This window comes from Phyllostomus hastatus, unplaced genomic scaffold, assembly GCF_019186645.2.
Source record: "Phyllostomus hastatus isolate PE091 unplaced genomic scaffold, TTU_PhHast_1.1 phas_contig_137, whole genome shotgun sequence".
Classification (NCBI taxonomy): Eukaryota; Metazoa; Chordata; class Mammalia; order Chiroptera; family Phyllostomidae; genus Phyllostomus; species Phyllostomus hastatus.
The window spans coordinates 298,864-312,662 of record NW_025333583.1 but is presented as its reverse complement, the minus strand read 5'-3'; the positions used below and the strand labels follow the sequence as shown (position 1 = coordinate 312,662).

At 39.1% G+C, this 13,799-nt stretch overlaps 1 protein-coding gene across 6 annotated transcripts in view; it reads left to right on the top strand.

The window, feature by feature from the left end:
* LOC123828576 (nuclear body protein SP140-like protein) overlaps nt 1-13,799 on the top strand; it is a 60,716-nt gene that overhangs the window by 28,590 nt on the left and 18,327 nt on the right. For all 6 annotated transcript variants that reach the window (XM_045853659.1, XM_045853642.1, XM_045853640.1 and 3 more), the window contains 3 exons: nt 3,936-4,001; nt 8,383-8,484; nt 12,432-12,485. In XM_045853659.1, coding sequence (XP_045709615.1) covers nt 3,936-4,001; nt 8,383-8,484; nt 12,432-12,485 — 222 coding nt within the window. The remainder of the gene's footprint in view (nt 1-3,935; nt 4,002-8,382; nt 8,485-12,431; nt 12,486-13,799) is intronic.

Here is a 13,799-nt window from a genome sequence, read left to right as displayed (position 1 = left end):
GGGAACAATGAGCCAAGAAATTGGAAGCTGGCTAAGACTTTAGACAACGGATTATCCTCTGTCGCCTCCAGAATGGGACAAAACCCTGTGGATGACTAGATTTTAGCCTAGTGATACTTGCGTCATATTTCTGACCTTCAAATATGTAAAATCATAACTTTGTGTTGCTTTAATCCACAAAGTTTATGATAGTTTATTACAGCAGCCATGACATGCCTTTCATAAAATAAAAAAATGAATATTTCACCTTTACATGGTTAGATTACATCTTTTAAAATAGCAATTTATACTTTTAAATGCTCACATCTTCGTCTTTTTAATTTTAAAATATATGAACTTTGCAAATTTAACATCTATATTTTTTAGATTTTTTTCTATGCATTTATTGACATATTTAGAATTATATATCTAAAATGCCTATTCATAATGTTACACTTCTCTTACTTTCATTAGTATATCATGCACAAGATATTACAAACATTTAATATATTGCCAACTTACCTTTAAAAATTTTCTTTTGAGATGAAATTTACAGTGAAATGTAACAAAGTTGAAGATATTATTTGATACATTCTGATAGATACATTGTCCTGTGTAATTCAAACCCTCTCCAGATACAGAACATGCCTGTCATCCTGGAAAGGGCCCTTATGCCCTTCTGGTATATTCTTAACCTTTCACTCATCAAATGCAATTACTATTCTTATTTTTTCACGATAACTTAATTGGCCTTGTTTTCAAACTTTAGATAAATCAGGCTTTAGAGCATATTCCCTTTCGGTGCAGTGCTTCCCTCAGCACAACGTTTTTTGAGTTTTACCCATGTTGTTGAATGTAGCTTGTGATCGCAGTTAGTGCACATTGTATGAACACACCAAACTTTGTGTATATATTCTCCTACCAGTGGACGCCACAAGTGTGCCAGTTTTTGGCTAATACGAACAAGCTGCAATGAACATTCTTGTGGTAGTCTTTCTGTGTAGCTCCATGCCTTCGTGTCTTTTGTATAAATTCCTGGAAATGAATTTTCTGGGATATTGCATAGGTGCATTTCCTTTGTCCCCCCCAAACCCACGCAGGGGTGATGCGGCACACAGAGACAGTGCCAACCTGAGGGATACAAGCTTCAGAAAATGTTCCTATCTGTTAGAAACCCCCAGTTGTAGAAGGGGTTTAATAAACCTGTTAGTAAACCTGCTGAAACCTTACCCCTGAGGGAGGCATTATTTATAAGCAAATCTCTGAGGAGAGGAGGGAGACTTTACTATCTTCGGATCTTTCTAAGGAGGGAGATGCCCTCCCTTTTACACTGGTTAGGGAGCAAATCTGCCCTCTGATCTGGACAGCCGTGTTAACTCCAGAGACTCTGAGGCATGTGGAAATGCCACACAGAATTGCCTGTGAACAAATCCACTTCACCCAGTAGCCTGGCGAATTTCCACGTGGAGACACCAATCCACCAGCCACTGCAATGATTCTGACCAGTGGGGATGGGACCAAATCCATTTGATTTGTTTCTTGTATAATTTAACATATTTCATAAACCATAAATACTGTCGGTCTCTAATGACCAACCCTGATCTGCAGTTCACCATGTTTGCATGGGAGAGGCAAGTGAGTGCCTGGCTTTTACTTAAGAAATATCTTCTCAAGGGCACACACAGTGACTTTGGAAGGAATGCATCTACAGTTATTGAGGTCCCCTGATGGGACATACACCAGCCAGGGGAAGATAGACAGTGGCCCCAGCGTGGGCCCTGGCTGCAAGCCTTATAGCTCCCCGTTCCATTCAACATGCCTAGTCCTTGATATTCAGGGGGGCTCTGTACGGGTGTACAGATGCAGGGGCCAGACCCCGTTTTCTCACATCTGAGTGGCAGGCTCAGCATCTCCATGGTGGGCGTGTTGGAGTGTGCACATGGTCCTGGAAGAAGGATTCAGGACACTTCTGAAAGACAGATATTACTAGCGCCTCTCCCCCCTTTGTATGTCTTAAGGAGTGTGGTGCTCTGTCCTCAGGTGCGTGGATCTTTGCTCTCCCTTCACCGCCACGAAATACGTGTGTGCCATTCCAGTGGCTGCAGTTTCATCTTTCTTTCCCAATCATTTTTATCTGTCACTCAGATCTCTTGTCCAAAAGGATCAGATATGAGCAGGAAAAGACATTTTCATTAAATGTAACCAGAATTAAATGTGACCCCCTTAGGCATTCCAATGCTAGTTGGAGATGTCTCCAGGAATGGTCAGAACAGAATCCCGAATTTTAAACTTTGGTTTATGTAACACTATGCATCCCTTACTGGTTTTGTTCTGATCTCGATGCAGGAAGGAGTTGATCTTCTTCTGGGAACAAAGAGCCTTACCGAGGTATATGGACAGGAGGAGATGAGGGAGGTTGAGTCAGACAATCAGCACATTGGGAGCAGCTTCTGATAAAGGGCACACCATTGTCAGGCTCAGATAATCCAGCCAGGCAGGCTCATGATACCTGTGAGTTCCTAGGGTCACAATGGTGTGGCCAGAATCAGTTGGTCTGTAAGTTGAAGTATGAACTGTGTTGATATGCCACCCACAGCCTCAAGAGGGGTTTGAGGTCTGATCAGTGTGTTGGGAGCAGGCAGAGCACAGCCCCTTGTGATGTGGCTCCCTGATCATGGGACGGATGGGTCGACTTTGGCAGGAGTCATGAACCTGGCCTGCAGCCCTGCATCAGAATCATGGTGTCGGCCTCTGTCAGCAGAGACCAGGCAGGTACTTGGGCATTTCCATGAGGGGGTCAGACTGGTCAGTCAGTAGCATGGGTTTATTTCTGCAGTCATGGCCCAAGAGATAAGTATGTTAACTTCGCCAGCCTATACTTTTCCACTTGACTGACAACACAGCTAGGCCATGCACAGAAGCCTCGTTGTCTTGAGTTCTGCCAGCCAGAGGAGTGACAAAATTTGCTTTTGGTTCTGCAAAACTGGCTCTGATGCCAAGCAGCCATGGCAGCTCAGTGGACAGCAGCTGTCAGCTTGTCAAGCATTAGGGGACCAGGCTTATGCCCCATGGGAATCTCACTGAATTGAGTGCCCTGCAAGGCCGGTGTTCGCTGCAGGCCGGGCAGGAGAATGGAAAACCCATGTGCCCAGAGGTAACATCCCTGCATTCTTGACTATCTTGTTTCCACTAGAAGAGCAAGGCTTTCAGGCTCTTCCTGCCTTGTAGGTCCTGGAGTTGAGTTGACCCATCTCGACATGGGGATCTCAGGAGAATCACAGGCCTCCCTCCATGGGTTGAGGCTTCACTTTCAGCAGTAAAAATCTAATAGTTGGCTGTTATGATACTCATAATAAGAATAACAAGATACAATTTCTATTCACCCAGCCCTGATGGTTTTCTCACATTCACATATTCTCATACCATTCGTAAGAAAGCAAAAACACAACCACACACAAACCCACTGTCGGTCTTTGAGTTCTCCAGGAGTTTCAGGCACTAGATTAAATATAAGTGAGAGGATCTGTTTCATACCTGCAAAAGCTCAGCGATTATTTCATGAAAACACTCCACAATGAAGTTGAGACTGTTACCCATGAGATTATGCAGGAATATAATATTAAGAAGTATGCTTTCTTATTGCACATTTGAATCAACACTTGAAAAGGGAACATGTTGCTACATAACCACAATTATTATTCAGTCTAAGGTACAAACAGTTTATTTTCTAACTTAAAATTCAAATAAGAGTCATCTTTTATTGCCTCCCAAGTCCTTGAAGTATAAACTATAACGCTATAATCAACATCATGCAGCTACACTGGTAGTTAAGAATTTTGCCCCATTCTTGTGGATCAAAGTCTGAAAAAAAGTACTTGAACACCACTGACCTATGAGGCTTTGAGATGTATATTGGTAGCTCTGAAAAAATAACTTTATTCTCTTTTTTCCTGAAGGAAAAAAGAAAGGACATGCCTGGACAAGATATAGAAGGAAATGGCAAAGAAACATACATCAAGGAGGTAAGCAGGCAAAGTGAAGCAGTCACACCATTGGAGTTTAGGACGGCACTGCTTCTTGTGCCCTTGTGGCCTGCAGTCACCGGTGGGCCCTGACAGTTTCCCCACTACTACGCCAGGTAGAATATAGGTTAAGACACTATAACAGAGCAGTCTGAAAATACAGTGGCTTCAACAAAATGGTTTATGTCTCACACACATAATCACCCAGAGCTAAATGATCCAGGCTGATAGGGAGACACTGTCGTCCTCAGTATATGGCTTCTTCACTGGGTCAAGAATTCTTACTGATTAATTTAGAAAGATGTTCCAAAGAAAGCACATGAACAAAGCAGAGTGTAGACCTCACTAATATGTCTCAGTTGATTGGGCATCATCCAACAAAGCAAAAGTTTGTTGTTTTGATTCTGGGTCAGGGCTCATGCCTGGGTTGTGTCCTGGTCCAGGGTCAGGGCATGTGAAAGAGGTAACCAATCGATGTTTTTCCCTCACATCATTTTCTCTTCTTCTTTCTCTCCATGTCTTCTTGTTTCTTTAAGAATAAATAAACAAATCTTTAAGCCCTGGCTTAGTGGATTGAGTGCTGGCCTATGAACCAAAGGGTTGTCAGTTTGATTCCCAGTCAGGGCACATGCTTGGGTTGTGGTCCAGGTCTTCATTAAGGGGTGCATGAGAGGCAACTACACATTGATGTTTCTCCCCCTCTCTTTCTCCAACCCTTCCCCTCTTTCTAAAAATAAGTAAATAGCACTGGCTGGTATAGCTCAGTGGATTGAGTGTGGGCTGTGAACCACAGGATTGCTGGTTCGATTCCCATTCAGGGCACATGCCTGGGTTGTAGGCTAGGTCCTCAGTAGGGGGTGTGTGAAAGGCAACCACACATTGATATTTCTGTCCTTCTCTTTCTCCTTCCCTTCCCCTCTCTCTAAAAATAAATAAATAAAATCTTTTAAAAAATCTTAAAAAAAAAGAAATCGGGCCATATGTATATGTGTGTACATGTGGTAAAAAATATACATATAAACATGAGTATATACACATTTGTGATAATATGTTTTTATATATTTATAAATGCTTATTTATACATATGTAGCTATCTCTCTGTATAGATATATAGAAAAATCAATGGCAGTTCATCCATAAAAATATATGCAGTGATTACATTTGATCTATGAAATATAAGTGATATTTATATATTTTTTGGTTTTTAGATGTATGTGTGTACATTCAAAATAGTAAACATGTTCAACTATTATAATGAAAAATATTATTTAAGTCATAACATATGCAAAGAAAAAGTCCAAGAGGATGTTTTTGAGCAAGTTAATTGTGGTTATTTCCAGATGGTGACACTTCATACAATTTTTATTTTCTAATTTTTCAATAACGTATATGTATTACTTCTGATCAGATCCCTGAAATCTTGTTATTTTAGTAGTTTTTAAAGAACTCCTTTCTTCTAGACAACAAGGGAGAGACATCATTTTCTACATGATTGACAATTTTGAATCAGTAGGCCTATAAGATTTTTAAGTCCAATTAAAAATGATTAATTTTCACTAACCAGCATATCTTATATTTTTACTAATTCACATGGCTGCCTTGCTGGTGAATGTGCACAATTTTGTTTGGAAAGGAAGAAAAAGTGGTTGCATGCATTTTAAGATTATTTTCAAAATATCAAATATAGGGATTTAATCATTATAACATTTTTCTTTCAGCCTATGTGTCGGTAGATAAATTCTAAACCATTGCTCTCCAAAGTGCAATGAAATCTTGCATGTAATTTAAAGTCATCTCTAATATCCTGGAAACCTGAGGCTGACCCTTACCATTAATTTACTTTCTTGGCTCGGTGTGCAGTGAAGGTGTTCAGAATTGAATCCAGTGTTCCCACACATGCTTTTGAAGCCTCGTGTCGGCTGCTGTTTTGCCCAACTCTGTATTTTCTGTGCCTATCCCTAAACAGCAGCAAAGCTGTTGGCCAGTTGGTCTTGAGTAGAAAGAAGGTGAAAGTGAATCTGCAGGATCCTGACAAGATTAGGCAGGAGATACACTTTGTGCCACTTCCACTTTGCACTGTGTGAGGGTCAATACATTATTTGCTAAGGTTTTGCATTCCATGAGGGTGGCTCTAAGATGTATGATGCAGGCAAATGTAGGAAGGCTTGTACAGAAAAGTTTGACACCCACTGTCTTCAATTCTCAGTTCATTCTGTACATCCTGTTATTTGTCTTTATGTAATTGGTTTTGGGTCATTTTGGATACTCTGTAACATTTCTTTATACAGTGTTATTCTTCAGCCAATAGATTATGGTGGGACACAGGAACTTTTAGATATTTTACTCTCCTATGGAAATATTATGATATGCATTGTTTACTTATGATGTGTCCCAAGTTCCCCATCGAAACCCAAAGTCATCGTCTGTGAAGCTTTGTTATTTATTAAGATACGTGCAACAGTTAGAGTCGCAGTGAGAGCATGAAGAGGAAGTGGAGTTCTGCCAGTGGGGGACTGCAGCTTTGGCAAAGTCAAGCTCATGACAAACAGCACAGGCCACAACATTCACTTATAAGTGTGAGTGGTATCCTGCATGTGAATAGGGCATGGAGTTTATTCACCAGAGACGAAAAAGGGGACATATGATCAATTACATAGTAATATTTGACCTCAGATTATGTGCTAAACAAATTTTTTCACAAATTGAAAGATGTTAAGTGTCTTCATGAAGTCTTTGGAATGGTATTTAGAATAAGTGTGACCAAATATCTTTGTATACATCAGCCACTGTGTAGTGGACCCACACCCATTAATTAGTCTTTGGGACTAGGTTGGATAGGGGACACGCCAGATCTATGCCTCCTTCCATTTGCCTTGGATCACTTCTAACATTCAAGAATCACAGGAAAATCAGAAACAAGCATGTGTGAGATGAGATGTTTTATAATGGACAAGAGAGTAAGAGTAAATGAAGTAGTAAAAGAATAAGAACCTTCACAGAATATATGCTAAGTGCCGCATCTCCAAAGTAAATGTCTATTTTGTACCTAACTGCATACAAACATTTAAATAATAAGGTAAAAGGACAAGAGCTCATGAAACATACCACAGCTCATGTAGTTGTTACAACAGTTCACTTGGCAGTGGGTCAGGAACATAACCTGAAGTGGGCACAAGAGGCTGGAGAATTATCCCTGTTGGTCCAACAGTCCCACAGGACACTCCAGCAAGAGTTTTCAATTTGACCTTGGTGGGAACTCCATTTTAAAGGGGTAGCCTATATGCAATATCTGAAGCTAAAAGCAGGATTCATTGCTCACTAAGCAAGGTGCATGGTGGGAGGAGACAGTGTACTTACTGGACACAATTTAAAAAAAAAAACCCAGAAACTGCTGACTTTGTAAAGAGTTTTGGGAATTTTGTGTTTCAGGCACTGAGGACTTTCATAAACAGGAACGATTATGAACAAGTTACACTTAGCCATAGATGTAGGTTTTCTAGAGTGTGGTTGTTGCTGACTGACTGATTTTCAGAAGAATATGGTTGCAACTGATTAGCTGACTTCAAATGTGGCTGATGACATAAGTAGTCATTGGCCAATTGGGATAAGTTTAAGAGTGGTCTGGAGATGGATAATAGGGAATAATAGGGGGCGGGCTATCAAGGAACATATATAAAGGACACATGGACAAAGCCAAGGGGGCTAGGTTTGAGGGTGGGAGGCGGGGAAGGATGAGGTGGAGGGGGCATGGTGGAGTGAAAATGGAGACAACTGTACTGGAACACCAATTAAGAAAATGTGGTCTGGTACTTAATTTTACCATTTTCAAAGAAAAGTTGTCTTTTTTCCCTGGAAGAATACAATCTTTTTATTTTATTCTTAGGGCTACAGTAGAAAAATAAAAGTAGAGGAAGCGGAATGAAATGCAAAAGATTGGGAAAGTGTGGCTCTGTAGGATCTCAGGTGTGATTGTTGGAGGAGTTGTATGTTTTTTTCTGAGAATGCAGTTCATCTTAACTCAGAATATCAGTGTGCCACATAAGAGCACCAGGAACTCTTCTGTATCTCAGGATCTGTGGACACTAACTTTCTTGTTCCTGTTTAGTAGCTGATGAACTAGAAGCTCCCCAAATGGGTGGCGAAGGAGGATCTGAAGAGCTTACCTGTAGCCTACTACCCTGAAAGACTAGGTAAACTTGACTTAAAGAAACAGTTATGACAAAGAGAAAAAGACAAGAGAATAAAAAAGGAGACTTGGATATAGAGAGGATTAATATTATATTTCAGAGGAAGAAGTTACAAAACAGAATCCACAAGGGTATCAAAAATAGTATCATTAGGGCATATGAAAACAGTCTTCATAAATTATGATTTTTCCCAGAATCAGAGCCACCAGCACATGGAAATGAGATGTGTTCCTGTGTTATGTGCTTCTCAAAAGATGTGCCAGGAGGTCAGGAGCCAAGCAGTGGAAGGAATCAAGGTAAGATGCTGCATGAAGGTCATGGCATGAGGGCGGGTTCATAGTTACCCGGGACCCCAGGGGGAGTGACAGGCAGTTCAGCCCATCTTACTATGCCGTTCTCTGCATTTTCTCAATGTGACCCTTTTGGGAAGAGCAGGGAGACAAGAGATCATTATAAAGTCATGTTTAACAGGATGGGCCTTCTTGATTATTCATGAATAATGTAGTAGAAATGCACTCTTATAATGGATCTAGTTTCCTGCTTTGCTCTATTAGTAATAACACCTTGAATTTATGTAGTTATTTCCATTGTTGTCACATCGAACATTCTATGGAACCCCCCAAAAACAAGGTGTACTTCTGTTAGTAGATGTGTCATTTTATTTTATTTTATTTTACTTTATTTTTACTTTTTTTTAAATTTTAATCATTGTTCAAGTACAGTTTTCTCCCTTTTACTCCCATTCCAGCCCACCCACCCAACCCTCCCCACTTCCCTCCCATTACCACCCTCCCCCTAGTTTTTGTCCATGTGTCCTTTAAATTTGTTCCTGTAAACCCTTCCCATTCTCCCCTGAAATTCCCTCTTCTCTCCCCTCTGGTCACTGTCAGCCTGTTCTCTATTTCAATGTCTTTGACTATATTTTACTTGCTTGTCTGTTTTGTTGTCTAGGTTCCTGTTAAAGGTGAGATCATATGGTATTTGTCTTTCACTGCCTGGCTTGTTTCGCTTAGCATAATGCTTTCCAGCTCCATCCAAGCTGTTGCAAAGGGTAGGAGCTCCTTCTTTCTTTCTGCTGCATAGAATTCCCTTGTGTAAATGTACCATAGTTTTTTGATCCATTCATTTACTCATGGGCATCTTGGTTGCTTCCAGCATCTAGCTATTGTAAATTGTGCTGCTATGAACATTGGGGTGCAAAGGTTCTTTTGGATTGGTGTTTCAGGGTTCTTAGGATATAGTCCCAGCAGTGGAATTACTGGGTTGAAAGGCAGATCCATTTTTAGTTTTCTGAGGAAGTTCCATACTGCTTTCCACAGTGGTTGTACCAGTCTGCAGTCCCACCAACAGTGCACTAGGGTCCCCTTTTCTCCACAACCTATCCAACACTTGTTGTTTGTTGCTTTGTTTATGATGGCCAATCTGACTGGTGTGAAGTGTTATCTCATTGTGGTTTTAATTTGCATCTCTCTGATAACTAGCAATATTGAATATCATTTCATGTGTCTTTGGATCTTCTGTATGTCCTCCTTGGAGAAGCGTCTGTTCAAGTCCTTTGCCCATTTTTTAATTGGGTTGCTTGTCTTCTTAGAGTGGAGTCATGTAAGTTCTTTATATATTTTGAGGATTAAACCCTTGTCTGAGGTATCATTGGCAAATATGTTTTCCCATACAGTTGGTTCTCTTTTTATTTTGATACTGTTTTCTTTAGCTATGCAGAAGCTTTTTATTTTGATGAGGTCTCATTTTTTTATTCTTTCCTTTATGTATGTCCCTTGCTCTAGGGGACATGTCAGTAAAAAAGTTTCTGCTTGAAATATCTGAGATTTTCCTACCTACGTTCTTCCCTAGGACTTTAATGGTGTCAGTTTATATTTAAGTCTTTTATCCACCTTGAATTTATTTTTGTATAAGGTGTAAGTTGGTGCTCGAGTTTCATTTTTTTGCATGTGGCTGTCCAGTTCTCCCAGCACCATTTGTTGAAGAGGCTATTTTCACTCCATTTTACGTTGCTGCCTCCTTTGTCAAATATTAATTGACCATATAGACTTGGGTTTATTTCTGGGCTCTCTGTTCTGTTCCATTGGTCCATGTGCCTGTTTTTATGCCAGTACCAGGCCGTTTTGATTACAGTGACCTTGTAGTAAAGTTTAGTGTCAGGTATTGTGATCCCTCCTACTTTACTCTTCTTTCTCAAAATTGCAGCAGCTATTCGGGGTCATCTATGATTCCATATAAATTTTTGAAGTGTTTGTTCTATGTCTGTAAAATAAGCCATTGGTACTTTAATAGGTATTGCATTGAATGTGTAAATTGCTTTGGGTAGTATGGACATTTTGATGATATTAATTCTTCCAATCCATGAACACGGTATATGTTTCCATTTGTTTTGTGTCTTCCTTGATTTCTTTCCTGAGTGTTATATAGTTTTCTGAATACAGGTCTTTTACCTCTTTGGTTAGGTTTATTCCTAGGTATATTATTTTTCTTTTTGCTATTTCAAATGGGATTTTTTTCTTGATTTCTGTTTCTGCTGTTTCATTGTTGGTGTACAGAAATGCCTTTTATTTCTGGATATTGACTTTGTATCCCGCTGTTTTGCCAAATTCATTTATTAGGTCAAGCAGTTTTTTGGTGAAGTCTATAGGATTTTCTATATACACTATCATGTCATTGGCAAACAGTGACAGTTTTGTTTCCTCCTTTCCGATTTGGATGCCTTTTATTTCTTTTTCTTGTCTGATTGCTGTGGCTAAAACTTCCAGAACTATACTGAATAGAAGTGGTGAAAGTGGACAGCCTTGTCTTGTTCCTGATCTTAGTGGAAAAGATTTTAATTTTTGCCCATTGAGTATGATGTTGGCTGTAGGTCTCTCATATATGGCCTTTATTATGTTGATGAATGCTCCCTCTATTCCCACTTTGCCAAGTGTTTTTATCATGAATGGGTGCTGTACCTTATCAAATGCTTTTTCTGCATCTATTGATATGATCATGTGGTTTTTGTCTTTGCTTTTGTTTATGAGATGTATTACATTTACTGATTTGTGAATATTGTACCATCCTTGCATCCCTGGAATGAATCCCACTTGGTCATGATGTATGATCTTTTTAATGTATTGTTGGATGCGATTTGCCAGTATTTTGTTGAGAATTTTAGTGTAAATGTTCATCAGTGATATTGGCCTGAAGTTTTCTTTCTTTGTTGTGTCTTTATCTGGTTTTGGAATTAGGATGATGTTGGCCTCATAAAAAGAGTTTGGGAGTCTTCCATCTTTTTGGATTTTTTGGAATAGTCTGTGAAGGATAGGGGTTAGCTCTTCCTTAAATGCTTTGTAGAATTCTCCTGTGAAACTGTCTGGTCCAGGGTTTTTGTGTGTTGGGAGTTTTTTGATTACTGCTTCAATTTCTTTTGCTGTTATTGGGTTGTTCAGGCTTTCTGCTTCTTTTTCATTGAGTTTTGGAAGATTATATTTTTTTCTAGAAATTTGTCCATTTCACCTAGGTTTTCAAATTTCTTGGCATAATTTCTTCGTAATAATTTCTTACAATCCTTTGTATTTCTGTGGTATCTGTTGCAATCTCTCCTCTTTCATTTCTGATTGTGTTTATTTGGGTCTTCTCTCTTTTTTTCATGATGAGTCTGCTTAAAGGCTTGTCAATTTTGTTTATCTTTTCAAAGAACCAGCTCTTGGATTCATTGATCCTTAGAATTGTGCTTTTAGTCTCTATGTCTAGATGTGTCATTTTTTCACAACCTTACCAAGACCTTAGAGACAACTGATCCTGCTACTTAATTGTCAGGAGGGGAGACTTCCAATCAACTGCTCTTAACCCAGCATGTATATTTGGTGGATGTTCTCCACATGTCACTAATTTATGTAGTATTTTCCTACAAACTTTTTGCCATAAGATGCTATTTAATTCTCACAAAAATCTTAAGACCTAGACAGGATAGGACGTTTATTCCTATTCATGAGTGAATTGAAGTATGTAGGTATTTAAGAGTTGTTTTTTTTTTTAAGTCCCATTGAGTACAAAAAAAAAAAAAAAGGAAGACCCAGGGCTCATCCTGTATTCATACTTCTCAATTCAGGAGGTTTTTCGTTCCTTTATAAGGAAGAGAACAAAGGTAATCCAAACAAGTTTATAAACTCACTCCTTTTGTAGTATGAATCATCCTAGGATTGGTAACATTTAGCTATTAATTTCTGTTACCTTACATTCAACTTCTTCTTCCTAGATCCTGTGGATCTTGGAAACAACTCTACTTTGGGAAAACTCAAGAAAAAAAGAAGTAAGAGTGCATAAAATTTTACTTGATTTTGATGTTGAAATGAGGTTATTAATGCCAGAGTTTCATTATTACTATGATAAGTGAAAATAATATGATGGTCCCACAAAAGGTGTTTATATACTAATCTCTGGAACCTGTGATGCATTTTATTTGGTAGCAAAAGGGATTCTACAGATATAATAAAGCTAGGGGCCTTGAAAGGGGAATTTATTTTAGATATCTTCGTGCCACCAATCTAATCAATTGGCCTCAAAAACTGGAGAACAGTTTCTGACTGTGGAGAAAGAGAGAAGTGACTTTGGGAAATACAGAGAACTGCAGTTATTGCTAGCTTTGTAGATGGAGACAATGAACGAAGATATGGGTGACTTGTAGAAAATGGAAAAGTCATGGAAATAATAGCTTCTCCATAGCCTTCAAAAAGGAATAAAGACCTACTGAAACCCTCATTTTAGCCCAGAGAAAAATTTATCTGACTTCTAACCAATGTATCTGTTAGATAGTAAGTTTGGGTTGCTTTTAGCCACTACATTTGTGTTCATTTGTGATGGCAGCTACAGAAGAGCAATACAGATTTTGGTTGTTGGGTGTGGGGTGGGGCTGTAACACATTCCTATAAAGGTGGAAGTGGCTTAGGAATTGGGCATTGGGCATAGTTTTAAGTAGAATGATAGAAATTGTCTACATGGCCTGGAATAGTTTGTTAGTAGAAATGTGGATGCTAAAGATGGAAATAATGACAGAAAGCTTAGTGAAGTTTATTTTTGTAGACATATGAGGAGATTTCTAAACAAAATGATGAAGGTGAAGCAGGTTTTATTTTACTGCTTAGAGCAAAATGTGAGAGGAAAAAGGTATATTATGGGAAGAAGTGCTCGACAAATGAAGTCAGGACTTGATGATTTGGAAAATTCTTAGCCTATGCAGATTGCAAAGATGCTAAAATTAGGAAGTCCACTGCCAGGACATTGTTGTATAGAATAAGAATCTGGCCTAATGACTTTTCGCTGATGCCTCAGAAGTAGCAAAAGATCAGTGTCCAGTCACATAAAAGGTTCTTTGAAGAGTTTAAGTGTGTGAGTCACAGATCCCCTCAAGCCATCTCAGCAGGAGTACAATACAGATACTTAATTATATACAAAAGATCTGTGGAGGAGACTCTTTACAGGAGTAAATCTGCATGACATAATGGGAGATCCATAAGATTCTTGAGAATTTTATAGCAACAGAAACAGAACTGTTGATGTCCAATCCCTGGAACCTGTAATCTGTTTCTTTACATGGAGAAAGAGAGTTTGAGGATGTGACTAGGGA